General features: G+C 41.7%; 2 protein-coding genes and 1 long non-coding RNA gene across 5 annotated transcripts; 2 read left to right on the top strand and 1 right to left on the bottom strand.

Annotated features, from left to right (window-relative positions):
* The first annotated feature begins 1,674 nt into the window (after nucleotides 1-1,674).
* On the top strand, nucleotides 1,675-10,183 carry TRAF5 (TNF receptor associated factor 5). 3 transcript variants are annotated; one of them, XM_082481867.1, is made up of 11 exons: nucleotides 1,985-2,002; nucleotides 2,377-2,752; nucleotides 3,920-3,977; nucleotides 5,264-5,365; nucleotides 5,940-6,104; nucleotides 6,412-6,489; nucleotides 6,868-6,942; nucleotides 7,218-7,310; nucleotides 8,271-8,411; nucleotides 8,921-9,089; nucleotides 9,598-10,183. In XM_082481867.1, the coding sequence occupies exons 2-11, from the start codon at nucleotides 2,538-2,540 to the stop codon at nucleotides 10,173-10,175; spliced, it is 1,674 nt and encodes a 557-aa protein (XP_082337993.1). In that variant the 5' UTR covers nucleotides 1,985-2,002; nucleotides 2,377-2,537; the 3' UTR covers nucleotides 10,176-10,183. The 3 variants fall into 3 exon arrangements, with proteins under 3 accessions (XP_082337992.1, XP_082337994.1, XP_082337993.1); XM_082481866.1 differs by having other exon boundaries at nucleotides 1,675-2,752; XM_082481868.1 differs by having other exon boundaries at nucleotides 1,675-2,756; nucleotides 3,924-3,977.
* Nucleotides 3,817-13,519, bottom strand: LOC309670779. The gene is made up of 3 exons (XR_014269046.1): nucleotides 13,374-13,519; nucleotides 5,644-6,040; nucleotides 3,817-3,945 (listed from the first exon to the last, which is right to left on the bottom strand). It is a non-coding gene; the product is annotated as an uncharacterized lncRNA (long non-coding RNA).
* A 131-nt stretch (nucleotides 13,520-13,650) lies between these two features.
* LOC309670410 (uncharacterized protein) lies at nucleotides 13,651-19,833 on the top strand. The gene is made up of 7 exons (XM_082481337.1): nucleotides 13,651-13,780; nucleotides 14,377-14,448; nucleotides 14,701-14,835; nucleotides 16,673-16,725; nucleotides 17,365-17,448; nucleotides 17,674-17,766; nucleotides 19,262-19,833. The coding sequence occupies exons 2-7, from the start codon at nucleotides 14,379-14,381 to the stop codon at nucleotides 19,310-19,312; spliced, it is 486 nt and encodes a 161-aa protein (XP_082337463.1). The 5' UTR covers nucleotides 13,651-13,780; nucleotides 14,377-14,378; the 3' UTR covers nucleotides 19,313-19,833.
* Nucleotides 19,834-20,012: the final 179 nt, after the last annotated feature.

Below are 20,012 nucleotides of genomic sequence, written 5' to 3'. Positions count from 1 at the left end.
TCTTTTAGGAATGAGATCTGCGTTGAGGGTATCAGTGCAGCATGAGGGTATTTAAGGAGGTAAAGGCTCTTGTTTCAGCAAGAGAGCTGGAAGGCATCGTATCACAGCAGAGTGCTCCTTGCAGAAGGAGGTGGGAAAGAACGTGGGTGATTTAATTAGTGGCAAGAGCTCTAAAGGCATTTCTGGATGGGGTTTGGGGCTGGTGACTGCATTTCTTCTTAATGCATGCCATAACTTCATTGCCTAAGACATTTGTAGCGTTGTTTACCCCAGCTAGAAGTACTTGAGTAGTTAAGGTAGACCCTTAAAGGCAAAAATGGGTAAACCGCAGATTTTTTTTTTTTTTTTAATGTGTTTTTACACAGTGCAGCATTAACTGGCTAATCCATACCATCACATGATATCAGTCCTGGACTGTAATAGGACTCAGGAAATTGGATGCCATGTAAGTAGAAGAGCGCACTAACAAGAGAGAGGAAGGAAACATGTTTTAGGGTTCTTGCCGACCAATGACAGAATGAGTTTGTTGGAAATTTGTCCTGTAGGTAGTCTATGCTGTGGAAGTTAACGGTGGCAGTTCTCCATCTGCCTTGGAATCAACAGGTACGCTCTGTTGCTGGCATCTGCGACCGAGGCAGCCCAGGCACAAGGCTGGTAATCCCTCAGGCTGCATTTGGGCATCTCTGGTTGATGTGAGGAAAATAGAATTACTCCTTACTAACCGTCAAAGAACCTGGAACCCCATTTTCAGAGAAGAAAAGGTCAGCTGCTTAAAAATGAAAGGAGCAACATGGACAATCATCTGTGGTGTGAAGCAGAAGGCTGTTCATTTGGAGGGACCGAACAGGGTAATTTGCAAACTCCAGTTGGCATAGTAAGTCTTTATGCTTGGAATACGATTAGGGCTCGTATTCCTGTGGGTTACTGACAGTAGATGGTCAGTTGTGCTGAAGTAAGTCTTATATTCAGCCTGGTGGAGCGCAGGGAGGCTGTCGCAAGCTGGGCAGGTGAATACCATGTACAACCATGAACAAGGGCGCTGAGTTACAGGAGCGTGCGAATGTTTGTTGTGAAATACCCGTTCGCTGGTTAAGTGCTTTGGCTTGATTTTGAATCAGGTACTTTACCTGTCGGCAGGATTTCCTTGCCCAGTATGGGATTTTAAAGTAGCAAGGAAAATGGATGTAGCTTTCTGAAGGCCAGGAGGTCTGTGGCAGTGCTTGAGCTCCGCACAGCACAGTGCTAATCACTGCTTTCATCAGCCAGGAATCCACTGCAGCAGGGAGGTAGGGCAGTGTATCAGTACTTGGCATACTGTTTAATGCCAGCGTGAGGTTATTAACGGTTACGTGTCGGCCCTGCTTCCCTCCAAAAGCAGTAGATACCCTTGGTGACCTTACAGGAGCTGAGTCAGAGCTCTCGGAGAGGTGCTGATGCCAGTAAGAGTGACTCGAGTGACTGACAGGGAGGGTGATGCACACAGAGGAGAAATAGCGTCCCGCAACACAGCTATAAAACTGAGCACTTTCCTCCCGAAACAATCTGAGAGCTCAGGTGCACTGTGCTGTTGCACACATCCTGTAAGGAAAAAATGTCTTCTGAATGCAAAGCCGCAAGAAGTGAAAACCAGAGTGGCTCTAGATCTTGAGCTACTTGCAGAAAAAGTTCGGCAAGATTGCGGGACTGGTGGCGAATCTCAAGGTTTGTGACTTAGGGCTGGAAACAAATGTTGCTGATTTTTCCTATTAGAAAACTACAATTGTATTCTGTGCTGTGTAGGTTGGGAGGAAAAACTTATGTTACACTTCTGATTGCAATTTTTCTTTTTTTATTCTCCCCACTGTTTCTTTCAGGCAGGAACAATATAGCCAAGAACTTGCACATAATTAAGGAAAACTTTGAAAAAATAGTATTAGAGTTTACTGCTATAAATGAGTGGCCAACTGGGAAAAGAAAGATGTAAAGTTAAGAGGCTTTGCCTCCTGTAACAACTAAACAGAAGGTAAAATCCCCTTGCTGCCTTTTTTTTTTTTTTTGGTATGCTCCTTGCTGTAAACCACAAAGCTGTCTCTTGCTTGAACAAGTGCAATGAACTTGTGAAGTCATGTGGGTGGCCTCTACGTTAAGTGTAGGCTTTCCTGGCAGACATTAGGGCCAAGACTTGGCCTCTGCTTTCCCCAGCCATGTCTGTGACTCTTGTAATTTTTTGAGACTAAGAGGTGCTGCAAGAAAATTTTAAAAAGCATAAAAATCTCTATTCTGGGGAATAATTTTCAGATTGTGAAACTCTTTTCCAAAGAAGTGTGCTTCGGTGCTTGTCATGTAACCATCGTTTTGCGGTTCTCTGAGCATTTTGTTGTTCTTCCACCTCCATAGTGTTCTTCCACTGCATTTCCCTCCAAAATCCGTCACACCCTGCTGCAAATGAAAACCCTGCTGCGAGCGGCCGCCTGCTGCAAGGGGTAGCCGAGGCAGTGTGACTGCCGGTGAATATTTGAAAAGGATTCTCCCCGTGTCTGGTTCCCAGTGCAGCTCCCATGGCCTGTGACGAACCTGCTGGTCTCTCGGGCATCTTCACGCGCCAGAACTCTGCCAGCGCCGTCTCTCTGGACTTCGAGCCTGATACCGACTACAAGTTTGTCGAAACCTTAGAAGACCGGTACAAGTGTGCCTACTGCCACCTCGTCCTTCGTAATCCCCACCAGACGGGATGCGGCCACCGATTTTGCCAGCAGTGCATTCTTTCTTTGAGGTCAGTGCAAACTCCTTCTGCATCTGCAAGCTCACCGTCTTCCCTTTCCTAAAAAGAAGTCAACGCCTTCTATAAATCAGCAGAGAGTGCCATAATAATAGTACCGATCTGATAAAACACTGGAGTCGTCAATGGAAAGACTCTTTTGAACTCAGTGACTGCGAACTCAGGGTTTTAAAGGTGTCTTTAAAGACCTTACCCGGTGCTGGTGAAGAATACTTGGGTAACTGCAGGAAAGTCAGTGTACAGAAATTGTTGATATAAATTTAAGCACCACTGCTTGAGATGCTATTTTGGTCTGTCTGCCTGGCATTGTGCTGTTCAGGTGAATTTGTGGCATTGATGTCTCATGGTATTGGCACTAGTGATTAGATTAAGCTGTTTTCACTTGCTACTGTATAATTTCTTTGATTTTGAGCTGTAAAACCGACATTAGTTTTACTCGATACTGCAGTCAGATCACAGGGCTGCTGGCATCCGTCTGCTCGGGATTTACCCAGCAGGTACAAATTATACCCCGCAGACCTATCTAGAAATACGTTACGTACTGTTTGGTGTACCTGAGGGCAGGATTTGGCCCAGGAAGGCTGCAGAGGAGCCTGATTATGTGGATGGATGTCACCATTTATCTTTTATGAATTCTAGATGTTTCGTGTTTGCTGCTTTCTCTCTCTGAGTTGCCTCCCTTACGCACTGCCTCTATAAGTATTTTATTGTCCTTTGTCATAGGACTTCTGGAAGCCTTTTAAGACAGGAGCCGTTAGATCTTCTTTTCCTGGTGTAGCAAGGAGTGGGCTGGTTGCGCTAGGCAAAGGCTGGGTTTAATGCACACGACGGGATTTGTTCAGATATGACATTTGCAAGCAGGAGATGGCCAGAGAGTGACAAAGTCCTCTTAAGTAAAAACTATCTTATTAACACTTGTAGGACAAACTTTGCTTTCTATTACATATTCACTGTCACAGCTTAATATCCTCTTAGAGCTGTAGGCAGAATTTGGCTGTGTAGCTGCCAGATGAAAGTGTTTTCGAAGCACATTTTTGGTTTTTTTGTTTTGTTTTTTTTTTATGGCATCTAGTACTGCCTTCCGCCAGATTCTAGCATAGCCCAATTTTGTAAAATAAATCAAATTTTCTGTGGGCTAACGTGAATCTTCTTTTGATCTAGAGAGTCGAATGCAGTACCCACCTGTCCTGTGGATAAAGAAACAATAAAAATGCACGAGGTAAGTGGCTGTAGCTGCAGGTGCTTCAGCAGTCAACATCTGCTTGGAAAAGGCAAGACAGCTGAGAACAAGGTGGCTAATAGTCTGTTAGTCCTCAGGGGTGGAGCAGTTTTTGTCTCCAAAATAATGCTAAGGGAAGCAGTGCATTCAGTGGTGCTCTCCCAGAAAAGAAGTATAGGTGTATAGCTAAAGCTTTATTTTATACCTCGTGTTGTGAACTTATTTCATTTTAGTCTTTGTATTTACAGTAAACTGTCAAAGAGTTTCACAAAGTTTTTAAATCTTTCCTAGTCATCAGATGTCTTTTTTAGTGGAGAGTTTATTGACTTGCCTTTTTAATGCGCGATCTTGCTGGGGGATCTTGTTTATTTGATTGTCTTTGTTTTGACTTGGTTATAATTTGCTGCCTTAACTATTTCCATTATATCTCATCAACTCTGCAAACTTAATTTACTTTTGGGCAACTTTTTAGAGGAAAAGATAAGTTCATGCTTCTTATTTTGCAATCCACTGATTTTTTAATTTTATTTTTTTTAATAGATTCATTTGCCCTTATTTATATGCCAAGGCTTGAAAGCATGCTACATACTTGGTCCTGCCAGAATGAATTTTGCAGTGAAATCAAATCTCTCTTTCCTCTCTCCCCTACTCCTGATAAGAAATTGTAATCAGACTGCCCACATGATTTTTGTTTTTCATTTGCTGTCTTCTACTTTGTGCAAATTTTGATGGCAGTAGTGCAACACTGAGCAACTTTATAATGCTCATTATAGGAATATAGCTAAATAAGACTGAAAGTTTGCTCCGGGGGCTTAATTTGCTTCTGCATTCTGGGAATGGTGCTTTTTCTCAGAGTCTATAGAAGGGATGTCTCAGCATCATCTCCATCCCAAAGGCGTGCTGCGCACTCAAAGATCAGAGCTGCACACACAGAGTTGGTTTGGCCTTTGGGGCCCGTTAGCTCCAGCTGCTTTTCTTCCAGATACAGGCAGGCTCTGGCAGCGGTTTTGTAGCTGCTGAGCTACTAATCCTCCTGGCTGTGTGATGGATCAGCACCTGTGGAATAACTATATGGGGAAAAAAAACCTTTGCTTATTAGAAAACTCATAAATGTTTTAATTTCTATTTTTAGTATACGTTTTCAATATGAATTATCAAGAACCATACTCGCAATTACGGAGTCTACACTTGTGTACTGAAAAGATTTGTTGTGATGTTTTGCTTTTTTATATTCTTTATAACATCCTATGTGACTGCATATGAGGGCTGGTTTGCTTCCATTACAGGTATTCAAAGACAACTGCTGTAAAAGAGAAGTTCTCAACTTGCACGTGTTCTGCAGAAACATTCCTGACTGCAATTCAAAAATAATTCTGGGACGATACCAGGTTAGTTTGCTTGATCAAATTTTGAAGCCTTTGATTTTCATGCAAACTCTGTGTATTGATTTTAAGACAAATTCCAATTATTGTCTCCAGACTTCAGAGTTATTGTAGCAATGTGGTTTAAGTACATAGATTATGATTTAGCTATACGCTGTAGGTAACAAACATTAAGCTCAAAATATTATGGCTGCAAGCTTGTTCCAGCTTTGCCTTAGGTTATTTGTTTAATAAGAACAGTTTGCTTTATGAAGCTTTAGTATATCCATAGCATCTATACATACCTTCTGTATGCTTAGGTGCCACATGATGGTTGATTCAAGAAATCTTGCCAAGATGTACTGGCCAGTTGGGCCTTTTTTCGGTATGTCAATTGAATGAAAAGTGGAAGTCGTACAAAGGACTCTCCAAATTTTCATGTTCACTTTAGTTTTGAGGTTGGTAAAGGAGAAAGTTTACAGAGGAAAGAGTATATGGAGTTTCGTTTGTTACCAAACTGCCGAATGTTTCTGTGGGTCTGTTGGGCAACTGGAGATGTGATGAAATACTTTGGGGTTTAATTTGCTGTGGTGTGTTGCAGGACCACCTTCAGCAGTGTTTGTTTGAAAGTGTGCAATGCACTAATGATGGATGTTGTGATCAAATTCTTCGGAAAGACTTGAAAGAGCATTTGAGCCGGCACTGTAAATTTCGAGAAGAAATGTGTCAGTACTGTACTAAATCTGTGATGTTAATTAACATAAAGGTAAGATTATAAAGCTTTCTGTGGGAATCCATAGCACATGTTTCCTCTTAATGCTGCTGAGTGAAAAGTTTCCAGCATTGCAATGGGGCTTAATAATTCCTGAAACAAAATTTGGCTGAGTAGCTGAAGGGGAAAGTATAATAAATGTGCTTTAAATAATACCAATTACTGTTGCTCTTTTATGAACAACGATGTGATATGGGGCTTGCACATGTATGTTTGGGATTACTTTTTCTGTAGCTTCCTCTGTGTACACTATTTTACAAAAATCCAAACCATTGCCTTGTTTTGTTTCTTTTTTCCCCAGAACCATGAGAAAAATGACTGTCCTGATTATCCTGTGCCTTGTCTCCAAAACTGTTCACAAATAATTCTGAAAAAGGAGGTACTATTATTTTTTTCATATACTGTCATTCAGCAAGTCACAGATGTTTGTGAAAACTGAAAGTTATGTTGCAGACCACATTTGCCTGGGCCAACAAAACATCATTGCTCTAAGTATTTTTTTTTGTTTCGTCCTAAAAGGGATATACATCCCATCTTACAAGTAAGGTATTCGGTCACTGCAAACCATTGGCATTTTGTGGTATGGAAAAACATCTGGCTTGTTTATTGACCCTGAATGCTCATTTTCCTGTTTAGGTGATTGGTGGTGTCATGATATTGGCCTTTACTCACCCTTTATGCAGGCATTGAGATTTTATCAGTGTGGCAAGTTACTTAATATTTATTTCATTGCAAGTTTCTTTGTTAATACATGCAGATTGAAAAGCATCACGCTGTGTGTCCTGAGGCAGAAGTGGACTGCCCATATAAGCAGTACGGCTGTCTTGTAAAGGTACTGTTCTATAGATCTTTGTACTGGGATTTGAATTTGTCTCCCAAACCAATCAGAGTAATTAATCAAAAAACCCAACCATTTTTTCTTCTTTCACAACCATTTCTAGTATTGGCTAAGATGCTGTACGAGAGAATCAGGACTGCCATTCCCTCACTTTCAAAGCACAGAGGACACATTTTAAATGTTTGCATCAATACATTTTTTACTAACAGCTTCAAAAATCTGCATATCTTATTATTTTATTCTTTCCCTTCCCCCTCTGCCTCACTAAGATTAAAAGAGGGAAACTTGCTGAACACGAAAACGGTGCCCTGAGGGAACACATGCTGCAGATTTTAGACAAGAACTCCCAGTTGGAAGAACAGGTAAGTCTAAGTCATACTTAACGAGCACCCTTCAGCGGTGCTTGGCTGGTTGGAGGATGATACGAGATTCTGCATTTATTGCCTGGTTTAGCTCAGCTACATTTAAAAAGACTGTTTTCATCATCTTTGCACACCTCAAGTCAGAATAAGCTCTTCTAGTGAAGTCAGTCAATTAGATGGAAACCTGTCTATGCTCAGGCACTATATTCCCCACCAAGCATGGTGGGAGGCTTGTTGCCAGCGCTCACCTCATTTGCTTTTGGTGTCTGCTTACAGTGGATACAAGGTTTGGAGACAGAGCATTTTAAAGCTTCAGTGGCTGGTCAGATTGCTCCAAAAAGGAGCCTTTAGGTGCCTAAGTCACCCCCTTTGTAGTGGCAGCACGGAATAGTGCTGAGCCAGTTGCAAGCACCTTTCCACTCGTGATCGCTTCTGTGGCTCCCAGCAGGTGACACTGGGTGTATGCTCAATCCTGCTAAGGTGAATGCATCCAGACTGATGATTGACTTACTCTTCTGCTTGTTTATGTGAAAAATAAGTGCCCTGAAATCCTAAAACTTGGTTTTGGAGTTAGTACCACTCACTGACTCATCTGTTTTACTGGTTAGACCCTAGTATGGCAAGGGGGGGAAAGTATATACATACACACAGAAACAGATGCACATATGTGCATATAAGTATGTATTATTGCCCAAATGGAGTATCATGATGGGGATGAGAGATATGAGTCTGTTTACGGCTGTTGCCACACAGATCTATTAAAGAATATGATTACCTTGTGTTCCATTCTTACTGGTGCTTATCCATGAATGGTGAATTAAGTAGTGCTATATCTAGCTAAGTTAGAGGCTTTGCATTGTAAACTTTTCCACTTTCTCCTATATAGTTACATATGTTTTAATTTGATCGTCATATATTTTGGTGTGCCTTAGCATTTTTACTCTGTTTTTCCATCTGTAGATATCTGACCTGTATAAGAGCCTGGAATGTAAAGAGATTAAAATCCAGCAGTTAGCAGAAGCCATTAAAAAGTGTGAGAAAGAATTCAGACAGTTTACACAACTGTTTGGTAAAAATAGCAACTTGATGGTAAGCACACAGGTGAGACATTAATTTTATCTTTTTTGGCCAATTGCTTCCTTGTATCCTTAAATGTGTTTATCCTGTAATAGTTGTTATTAATAGCAGGGCAATAAAAAATACTGTCTCCCAGACATTTCACAAGCGCTTCTTGGTTTTTTACAATACAGTATTGTCTTTTCATTTTAACCAATAAAGAAGTTTGGATATCTGATCTGGATAAAAGGCACTGTATAACTCCTTATGGCCAGATCCCAATGGCAAATATGCAGGTGTAAATTTGAATAACCAGTCAAACAAAGCGATGCAGTGCGAATGCAAGGGATGGCTTCTCAGGCACTAAATGATGAATTAATTGTGAAGGAGCATTTGGACATGTCTTAAGCCAGCAGAGTACTTTCGAATGCACCATATAGTTGATATTGCTGACAAGCTAAAGGCTTTTTTATCTTATTTCAAACGAAATGGCTGATTTTATGAACATCTCTTGTCTCTGCTTCCACCCTCTTCCAATGGCATGAACTGGGAAGGCTCTGGCCAGCCACCTGGATAAATCTGCGCGTCTAGAGTCACAAGTGAAACAGCTAATACAGATGGCAAACCAACAGCAAAGTAAATTAGACTTGCGTCCCCTGTTTGACACAATTGAAAATGTAAAACAGAAGATTGCCCTGATGGAGACATATGATCAGCGCTTGGGTGTGTTGGGACTATTGTTTCTTTTCTGCATGGGTGTGGGCGTGGGCTTTTTGCTGATTTACTGATTGCTAAGTAGAAGCTCTGGTGCTGCAGTCAGGCAATCGCGGCTATTGGCCAGAAAGGGCTTTCTTTTCGCTTTCTAAGACCAAGCTGTGGTGGTGTGTGCTGCATCCTCCAGCCTTCCCTTACTCCTCGATGTCTCCCGAATTCCTGTGGCACTGCAGGGGCAGAGAGCTGGCCTTGGTCAGGCTGGTGTACTGTGGTGGATGCAGTGGTACTACCCATAGTTGGGCATTAAATCTGGTTTGTAGTTACCAGTTTTCCTTATTAAACTTCAAGCTGCAATTACAATTATAAAAAAGTTAACAGGTGTAGTAACACTAGTTAACAGCCTGTACTCAGGCTTGAGTAGTTCAGTATTGTCAGCTGGAGTCTGGTTGCTCTTTGTATCCAGTGTTCTGACAGTTTTATTTTATCTCGCGTGTGTGTCTTTTTTTCCCCCCTCCAGTTGTTTTGGAAGGTCAGTCCAGCAAACACGATCTCCAGATCAATATTCACAAAGCGCAGCTCAATAAAAACGAAGAACGGTTTAAGCTTTTGGAAGGCACATGCTACAATGGGAAATTAATCTGGAAAATCACGGACTACAAGATGAAGAAAAAAGAGGCGGTGGAAGGCCGTGTCCTCTCCATATTCAGCCAGCCCTTTTACACCAGCCGCTGCGGGTACAGGTTATGCGCCAGAGCCTACCTGAACGGGGATGGCTCAGGAAAGGGAACACACGTCTCTCTCTACTTCGTAGTGATGAGGGGGGAGTTTGACTCGCTGCTACTGTGGCCTTTCAAGCAAAAAGTTACGCTTATGCTTTTGGACCAAAGTGGGAAAAAAAATCACATTGTGGAAGTCTTTAGAGCCGACCCAAATAGCAGCAGTTTCAAAAGACCAGATGGAGAAATGAATATTGCCTCTGGATGTCCACGCTTTGTGCCACACACGGTCCTGGAGAACACAAAGAACACCTACATCAGAGATGACACTCTGTTTTTGAAAGTAGTTGTGGATTTAACAGATCTGGAGGAATTGTGAAAAATGGAACTGATCAATGGGACTGCTTTAACCATGAAGAAATGCTTTCTTGGTGACTACCAGCCACGCAATAGTGAATTGCCATTAGTCAAACTACTACTGATAATGTTTCGAGGCTTTTGGACTGCGTAACAGATAATGAATTGCCAAAGCATCAGCCTTTTCTTTCTTAACCTTTGTTTTCAAGACTGCATTTTTAAGGCAGCTACAAGTCCAGTTGGATGCGAACACGTGTTTGATCCAGACTTGGCTCAGTCCAGGCTGGGGGGAACGCTTGGCTCCCATCACCAGACTGGCGTTTGAAGATGACACTCCTCCAGTAAGTCCCCTGGAGCCCGAGCAGGCCTGTGGGCTCCCCTCCCTCACACAGAACTGAAGCCATGCCCAAGCGTGCCAGTGCATATCACCTGTCTGAAATGGAAACATTTCAACACTAGCACATTCCAGTCAATGTATCTCGATCCCTCCATCTCCTGGATTTTTGAAGCAAGAAGAATGGCTTCAGTTAGGCAGGGATCTTGCATCTTTTGTTTGTTTGTTTGTTTTAATTGTTTTTTCCAGAAAGCCCAGAGGAAAATGCCAGTGCCTCTTACTTTTCTAACCTGGTATATAGCTTTGTTATGTCCTTTCCATTCCTGCCTAGTGCCTTGGGACTGATTTCCATCGGTGATAAACATCCACAGTCCCCATCCTGAAGTCAATGAAGCCGCAGGTGCTTCTCACCTCTCAGGACACGGCCAGAAGTGGGGTACTTGACCAGCCTGCCAGCTGTTGGCTGTGCTGCTGGAGGAAGAGGGGCAAAATTCCTGTACTTTTGCTCCCACCACTGCACAATAGAGATGTTTTCTGGCCTACCAGCTCTACAGAAGGCAGGAAGAGCTTTGGATATCTGCTCGGGAAAAAGCCCACGTAACATGCAGTGTTCTCCTCTGCTAGAAATTTGGATGTTTGGGAAAAGAGAGGGAAAATGGATTAGCGAGTGAGGTTGCTGTAAGAACCCAATTCTCACAGGCAGCGCAGCTCTTGTTAAAGTGCAAGACAGCCGCTGAGTAACAACTGCTGACGGTGAAGTACATCTGAGGATCTTAATTTTTATTCCAAGTTCCTTCCATACTGCAAGGGAATTTGTGCATCGTACGGGGCTTACTGGAGACGCACTAAAACCACCAAGATCAGGCACTGAGGGACAAGTGACAAAGAATACATGTGCCTTTTTAAAGCCTTTTGGGTGCCTGTAAGAGGGATGTAATTTTGCACACTCGGTCATTTTGTTATTACAAGTGACAGAATTTTGTGTCTCTCGTCTCTCACAGATCAGGTAGTGAAACACCGCAACGTTATCCATTGCTCCTGCAGTCCACTGGCAGAGCAAACCCGTAGCTTGTCAAGAGGCAGCAAGAAACCAAGCTGGGTTTAGAGCAAGAGTAAACTAGGCAGGATAAAAATCAAAACAGGGCACAGACTGCAAGGTATAAAGTAGAAAATTCAAGAGGTCAAATGTGGCAATATCAAAAATGCCCTCTCTGCACGGGATGTTGATATCAACACGATTTGGGAATTGATACTAAAACAAAGGCAAAATACCGTATTTTGTATCTGCAATCTCACTGATGGGCATTTACTTTCCCACATGGGTTCTAGGACATAATTCAGACACAAATATTTTAAAATTCAGGGGCAGGAAGGAAGAGACCTTAGTTATCTGTACCTTATGGTGAGTTAGCACACCCGAAATCTTCGTTTTGATCTAGATGTCCTTTTTGTTGTATGATGTCAGGATGTACTGGGTCACTGTAGGGGCTTTCCATGTTCCCAGGGAGAGATGGTGAGGGCCAGATTTTATTCTTTTGTACGGCCATGACTAAGAGTCATTTAGGCTGTACAACAGAGAGAGTTAGGCCTCGTGTCCCTAACACTTCATTACAGAAAGAGCAAGCTTGGTTTGAAAATGATGTGGTATTCTAGGACGTCCTGAGCCTCGGATGTGGACTTCATGTCGATTATTACTTTAATATTTGTCATGTAACTTTCAAAGTGGCACAACTTGCATAATAACCACTAATAACTGACAGAAACATACCACCCATGTTTCCTGGAACTCTCCAGTACGTTGAGTGTAAAATACAGAAAGTGATAAAGAACTTGGAGAACTGAAGGAGGCAAGAAGGAAAGGATGCAGTCTGTCTCCTGGCAAATTCCCAGCCCTCTCCACCTCCACCACCCCAAGCATAAAATGGGGATGATAATACTTGCAGAAGCGTTAGGACTATGTAAATGAAGAATTTTGAGCATGAAAAGAGCTGAGTATTATTAAAACTCAATTTCTAATTGTTAGAGTAGGCGATGGCATAGTGACGTGGTAAGTGTTTAGTGTGTTCTGGACAGATGTTGAAAGCATGTTCGGTTTTAGCCAGTCCGTACTGCAATCTCTCCTCTACCTACCAGTTGTGTTTATTTTTTTGCCACGAATATTCCTTTTAAAATTTTGAAGCACAAATGATTCATTGTGGGTGATGGAAACATCCCTTTTGAACTACTGCCTGTTTTATAAATAATTAGTTGAGAAAATTATTTTTTTTTAAAGACAACCTTCTTTAAATTGCTTCTTTTTATTACAGCAACTCAGAGATTTATGTTAAAATTTTCAGCAATTTTTACTACTTATAAACAGGGTTTTAAATTTCATCCCATTCCTAGTAAAGAAAAAGATGTTGTATAGCATGAATTGTCAGGAAGAATTTTGATGTTGCATGAAAAACACCAAAAAACTTTTCAATAATATTGTACTGGGTAAGTACCCAAAAGAGCATAGGGTATTTCTACATCTGCATACAGTATGTTTTTAATGTATTTATTGACAGTTTGTAGTCGTTTGAATATCTCTTACTACGACATAGGCGTTTTTCTAGCCAAATGTCATCACTGTATATGTAAACTAATGTAAGAATAAATAATTTTACCATCCTTCTGGGGTGAGTGTGGCAATTATTCCTTTTGGCTGGATGTAAGCAGACTTTTTAGAAGGATTTTGGAGTATGGGATGTTTGTTTACAATAAAAACAAACAAACAAACAAACAAACCCAAAGCAAACCAAACCAACCCTGACACTGCTTTAGATTAAGAATCAATGTGCTTCACAGATATTTTGGTTTATGCTTGAGTATCGTAAAGCAGCTGCGCATAGAAGTTCATCTTACCTAGCTTAGCTTAGAATTTACTGAAGGTACATGAGGTCTGAGGATCCATCAGAATCAAAATGGGACGTTTTTTCTGTTTGGAGCAGGTTCAGCTGAGGTTGGATGTGTTTCGGCAGTGCCGGCCAGTAACCGAGGAATTGTTTCAGTACCCCATGATTACTTCAGGTGGGCGTTCAGGCGCACCTCGGTTGGGGAAGGCACCCCGTCCCTCGCAGGAGGCGCCTGGCCCAGGCGGCAGCGCCCACCCAAGCGCGGGGAAGGCGGAGGGCCCGGAGGAGAGGCGCCGGTCGAGCCGGGGGCTGGAGGCCGCTCTAGCGCCCGCCCTCCGCCGCCGGCTCCCCGGGCAGGAAGCCGCCAGTACTTCCGGATCGGCAGCCGTGGCGCGGCGGGGCACGGGAAGCCCCTCGGTAAGGGCGGTCGGCGGGGAGGCAGCCGGAGCGGCAGCGGCCGCTCCGCTCCCGGGGTGGGTCGGGCAGGCGGGGTCCTGCGAGCCGCCGCGCCGGGCCCGGCCGCGGGGAGGGGGCGAAAGTCGGTCTTCCCCTAGGAAATGGCGGCGCGGCCTGTCCGCCGCCGTGTGCCGGCCGGCGGGGGAGGCCCTCCCGGGCCGCGCGCTGCCGGCGGGGCTGGTGTAGGGTGGCGGGCGGGTGGGTGAGTGCCGGGGCGGCGGGTGTAGGGCAGGTCGGGGCCTTCCCGGCGGCCGCAGGCTGTGCGCAGCTCCGGGGGCGGCCTCCTCGGCGGGACCCTGCAGCCCGCCGTGCGGCTGCTGCGGCAGAGCGCCCTGCGCCTGCACTAGCGGCACGTTCGTCGAAGGTGACAGGAAAACGGGGTTTTGGCCTCAGGTGCCAGGGCCTAAAGGTGCGCTTGGCCATAGTGCGGTGCAGTTTGATAGGAGTGGCGGTGGGGCTGCGCTCCCTGTGTTCCTCTGTCTCTGCACTGCTCTTTTGTTCTTCTCCCAAAGTATTTTGGAAATTATGTTATTGAGCGTACTGTTGTCTCTCACTAGGTATGGATAACGGGAAGGATGAAAAAAGCAGGAAGCTCTCTGCAACTTCACAAGAAGAGCTGAAGCTCCGAGGTAGGCATTGCTAACCTGTTTAAGGCTGTGGTGTTGAGTGTATTGTCCTTTATGTCAGTTACCGTGTTTGACCTGGATATTGAGCATTGCCGCTTGCTAATGGTAATAAACCATGGGATGCTGGAAGAGGGGGAAAAAAAAACCCAAACCTCCTTAAAATAGGCATTCATTGTGCTTAAGTTTTGTGAAGAGTCATTTTTGTAGACCATAGTTACTAGTGTGCTTATCACTGTTGCCTTGTGTTATCCTAAGGAAAAGAAAAAAGGAAGCGAAAACGCAGTAGAAGCAGATCATCATCCATTTCATCCACATCATCTTCTAGTGCTACATCCACTTCTTCCTCGTCATCACGCTCATCATCAAGGTCGTCTTCCTCAAGTAGCAGAGGTAAGCTACCTCCATGCATACACATGATGTTTATCAGTTTTGATAGCACTCCTGGAAACATTTAAAGGTTATTTTAAATGTGGCTAAAGCACCACAAAGGGACAGCGTAGAATACCAATACTGCATGTTCAGTGTTTCTCTCATAACCCTTTGCTATTGCTGTGTTAAGGTACTCTACACACAGTATGCAGTGCTCCTGTGTTAATTTAAGTAACTTCAAAATAGCAATTGCCATTTAAAGAAATGTTACTTTGTAACAATATGCTGTATATATTTAAAATTTTGTGTTTGAAAGTATAGCGAATATAGATCTCTTTCTACTTTACCTGTCCGTTTAGACCAGTGTTGGAGTTTTTCATTTAGTCTTACTTTGGTCTTAAAGTTCCAAGCATTTAACTTTGAGGACTCACATGAAGTTTATTAATACTAAGCTGCTTCTTACTTAGAGGACTTGCAGTTTTTTTTAAAAGATACTGTCTGGGAGTAAGGGCAGATTTTTTCTATGGCTATAACTTGTGACCTCGCAGGGAGTGTATTGCTGGTTATATCAAGACTATTGCTTTGATATTCTGTATCAAAATATTTGGTATCATTGCAGGTAAAATGACCAAATTGCTATGCTACTTTTAATAGAATGCGTTAGGCAAATTCTGAAGTGTATTTTATGTTTTTATGACTATGATTGGGAAGAAGTCTCCTATGAATTAGAATTCTAGGAGAAATAGACTTCTGATGAAAACTCTAACTTCAGAGTTGGGTGAAGTTTCACTGTCTGGTGCATGACCTCATGTTTGTGATTCTGTATCTCACAGTTTAACAGACTTAGTTCTGCTTCTCTTGAAGTGGGTTTATATCTCTATGGAAATATTACTTGTTCTCATCCTTCAGTGGCTTGATTCAATGTATCTGACATAAATATGTTCTGAAAATGTTCAAATCTATGAACTTGTACATTTGGTTAGGGGGCTTTTCCTTCCTTCTTGAATGAATGTTATCCCATGTGACACACTCTTAACATTTCTAAAAGAATTAAAATCTCATGTCAGACACTGACTGTGTGAGCACGCTTAGCATGCTTTCTGGCTCATCTTTTGGAGCGGTGTCAACAAACACATATCTGAGGAAAAAGTCCTTCTGAATTAGGCCCAAGTTGTCTGTCTGCATGCTTAGAGATTTGCTAAAACTTTACAGCTAAAAATTCCCTAAGTTTTCCCATTCACAGGGGAGAGCAGAAGATCTAGCAATAATGTCCTACAAGGGCATGTTTAAACAACTCAATTTACTCCATCTAGAGAAGAAAAGATGTGAGGTAGTTGAGCTAAGACACATATATAGGTGTCGGTAGTGGCTACTATGGAGAAGGAGTGAAAAATCTTTCTGTGACATTCAGAGCAAGGAAAAATGACCTTAAAATGCAGCAGGAGGGATTTGAATTAGACCTAGTAAAAATACATCCTAGCAACAGAACAGTGGAATAGCTTGCCTAACCAGCAGTTAAAGGCCTTGAATGATGAAGGTCAAGTATAGCAGGAGTGGAGTTAACTTTCCTTGAGGATAGTGAAATGGAGATTCCTTCTGGCATTTTTCAATCTGTGTTTCTCTTATTTAGCGAGTGCTAAATCACTGGGTAAATCAGGTATTTTCAGTTTCCACGTTAGGCCAGTAAGTGGCAGTAAGTTGGCATGTTGCTTTTCTCAGGGTTAGTTTCAACCAGCATTAATATATATAGCTGAATTAAAGCATTTTCTTCTTACGTTTTGCATTTCTATATGCCTTATCTGTAAAATCAAGCACCTTTTTCAGAATGCTAAACTTACAGGGTTTTGTTTTGTTTTAGATTCTCCTAAGTCTAAATCAAAGAAAAAGAAAAAAGAAAAACACAACAAAAAGGTAAACGTTTACTAAGAGAAATAAGTAGTTAACAAACAGAAAATAGTTCTTCGTATTTCGATTACCTTCTATGTCATGTAAGATGTAACGCTTTTGTCTATGGCTATGTAAATCTGAATCACGCTTTTAGGGTTACAGCAGGTGAGCTGACAGGTTGTCATATACTTGGCTGTATACTAAAGGAGAAGTAATTTAAAGGTTCCTTTTGCCAGTTGTTGCTGGTCCAACTAGAATCTACAGTAGTCTCTGAAGAACAGAGAAGTGGGAAATCTTGATAACTTTATAGAATTTCTGATAGAAGAAACTATTTGTAGTCAGCGAGAGAGAGTAGTAGATTCTTGCTGTTGCAATTTTTCTGTTTTATTAGGACCTTCTGTTCAATGATTTTTATGTATTGGGCTTACAGTAAAAGACACAGAATCAAGGATCAGACCATTTCTGTTTCTCAAGATCTCAAGGGTTGCTAACCCTGCTGCATTATTTTCTCTGTGCTTCAGATAGTACCTATTCAGCAGTGGTAAGGGCAAGCAGTAGTGGCTGTCTTGACTAGCCAGGGTTTTACGAGCTACTTGTGGGTTTCCTTTTTTTTTTTGCCAGTGTGAATCTGTAAGCATAAGAGTACATGTCTTATACTTGTAGAAAAGGAAAAAGGAGAACAAAATGAAGAAAAAGAAAGAAAAGAAGAAAAAGAGAGAGAAACCAGGACCTGTCCAGCTTTCCAAGGTATGCTTGTTTGAGCTTGAAGTCCTGTTAGATTTCTCATCTAAGCACTTAATCTGGCCTGTAATAAAAGTGTTTATAACACCATCAGTTTTGTCATCAGCAAGTAGAAACCTATCTCTATTGTTTTGGACTGTTAGGAAATATAAAATATTATTGTCTGTAATATTTGTAACATTACAAAATAAAGCAAAGCTTATGTCTTTCTAATGTGTGATTGCATTTTAGTTCTTTAAGAACAAAAAGAAGAATGAAAACTACAGCATGATAACCGGAAAGAAAATTAAGATGAAAATTAAGAAGACTAAGAAGGATAAAGAGGTAAGAATTAAAATAGTCTATATATCCCTAAGGGAAAATACTGTATCTTTTAATATTTTTCTAATAGTAGGCTTTTGTAGAAGAGTAGATTTTACAGTTAAGAGTTGTATATTGATTGTAGCTTTTAATGTGGCTGTGATGCTATCTGAGAAACTTTAATTCATTCTTTTGCCAGGTTTTGTGTTATGAGTGGGCCTGGAATACTCAGGCATGAGTAGATAAACCAAAGGATGCCTGTGCAGGTTCTTAGAATTTCAGTCCATAATGTTTTGCTTATTCCTGGCTTTCTCTGTTGATTTAATTTGCATTGTTTTTAATTGTCCTCATCTCTTTCAGTCTCTTGTGGTAATTGCTGCTTTACTGTGTTTTTCTAATGCATGCGAGACCAGCGATTATTTAGAGAGGAATTTAAAAAAAAAAAAAGATGATAGGATAGATATTAGGTCCATGTGCTCATGCATTCTGTCCAAGCAGTCAAATGTTTTTGCTGAGATACCCAGAGAAATAGATATCATGAATAGCATTTTGTGCTATTGCTATGGGTGTCTGGACTCAGCACTTTAATAATATGTTCACTCTTCAGCAGTTTCCACACCTTAGAGTGATCTGCAGAGGGCTTCTGGTACTAGTCAGCATGTGTTAAAAGTGTTACTTTGCTGAGGTATGCAGTTGGTGGATTCTGATTCAGCCATAACAGTTCATTCTATAGTTACCAAACCAGACCTGAGCATTCCAAGTTAAATTTTATCAAAAAATACATTATCTTCTTTCTGTGGCGCTGAAGTTTGTGTTAAATTACGTTGAATGCTTCTAGCCTTATCCCAGTAACCTGCGTTTATATATACATAGTATTTGATGTCAAATATTTTATGTTGGTTCTTTTTGATTGGTGTCTGTGGTCATGAACATGCCCAATTGAACAACATTCATTGTTCACAATATTTTAAGATTCAATGATTGTTCTATAAATTCTGATTTTAAAAACACTGGAAACAAGCATTTTGACTGTTTGAGCTGCCTCTTATGTAAAGAAAGAACCTAAATTCATGGTTCCCTTTCTATTATGCTGCAAGCTGCTGCTTATGCATAGAAAAAAATGATACTTCCCAGAGCATAAGACTTGCTGTGTGTATAGTGCCTCAGACACCAGAGAATTGCATCTGTTCTGCTTGTGAGTTCCCTCCTGAGCAGGCTTTGAGCTACACGATGACAACCCAGTGGAGCCTCCGCAGGGAGCCACTTAGAAAATGTATCATAAAATAGTGACAGCGACAGCTTGTCTCCTATAGCATCTCTCCTGAGTACCCATTGCCTTGCACTTCCTCCAGGCACTCACACCTGCCTGGTAGCTAGTCATATCCAGCTGGTTGAATGTGGTAGCGTTTGTTGTGCAGCATGCTGAGATGTGAAAGCCCCACAGAAAGCAGGATTATGCAGCCTTGGTCCACCGAGTACAGGTCTGTTAAACTGCTGCCTCTGCTTTTCTGCTCTACAGAGAGACCGTAACCGTGCAGAACTCCTTGAATTTCTGAACTCTGCTTTATAATGGGAAGAGTGCTAACCAAGGACTTGTAAATATACCAAGCCAACGATCATCATGCCTAGCAAGACACTAAAGGGAAACTCAGGGATAAGGACGCCATGTTTGACAAGACCAGACTCTCCTGCTGTGAAGACAATCGGGATGTCCTTTTTTAATGGCAAAACGAAGAGTAACTGTTAACTTGTTAATGAAGATCCATGTCCTCCTTTTGAGATCCTAAGGTAATAGCCAGGCTGTGGTGTTTTAGAAGAGCCTAAGAGTGTGTCATTGACAATGATAAGAACTGACACACTGAAGTACAATAATGTAATTTCTATCCTAACTGCATGCAGAACAGACTCTTAATTTCAAATGTCGTAATGTTTCTAGTAGTTTAAACAAAGCAGAGTATTTGTAAATGTCTATTTGAAAGACGAGGCGTTTCTATATGAGTATTTTTTCCAGTAGTGGTTTTACTTGTCCTAAAGAGCAAGATGACCTTTGTAAATAGAACATGCTTTTACATAAATGATTTTTTGACAGTTCATTCATTAATATATTATTTTCTTTCAGAGTTTGAGATATGATCTTTCTCTGGAAAGTTTATTACTCTCTCTCACTAGAATGTGTAACAGTAAAATACTCTAGAGCCATAATGGTAGCTGAATGATTTTTATCCCAAAATAGAAATGGGAAACATCTCTGGTTTTGTTTGTTTATCTGA

This window comes from Vanellus vanellus (genome assembly GCF_965231255.1).
Source record: "Vanellus vanellus genome assembly, chromosome: 3".
Taxonomy (NCBI): Eukaryota; Metazoa; Chordata; class Aves; order Charadriiformes; family Charadriidae; genus Vanellus; species Vanellus vanellus.
Note: the sequence above shows the minus strand (reverse complement) of the source record. Positions and strands in the feature narration are given on the sequence as shown.

Excerpts from the sequence above, each read along its gene's own strand:
- TRAF5 (XM_082481866.1), top strand. The coding sequence starts at position 2,538 with ATGGCCTGTGACGAACCTGCTGGTCTCTCGGGCATCTTCACGCGCCAG. Across the intron at positions 7,311-8,270 it reads ACTCCCAGTTGGAAGAACAG|ATATCTGACCTGTATAAGAG; the intron begins GTAAGTCTAAGT and ends TTCCATCTGTAG. Across the intron at positions 9,090-9,597 it reads GACATATGATCAGCGCTTGG|TTGTTTTGGAAGGTCAGTCC; the intron begins GTGTGTTGGGAC and ends TCCCCCCTCCAG.
- LOC309670410 (XM_082481337.1), top strand. The coding sequence starts at position 14,379 with ATGGATAACGGGAAGGATGAAAAAAGCAGGAAGCTCTCTGCAACTTCA. Across the intron at positions 14,836-16,672 it reads GTCTTCCTCAAGTAGCAGAG|ATTCTCCTAAGTCTAAATCA; the intron begins GTAAGCTACCTC and ends GTTTTGTTTTAG. Across the intron at positions 17,767-19,261 it reads AGACTAAGAAGGATAAAGAG|AGAGACCGTAACCGTGCAGA; the intron begins GTAAGAATTAAA and ends TCTGCTCTACAG.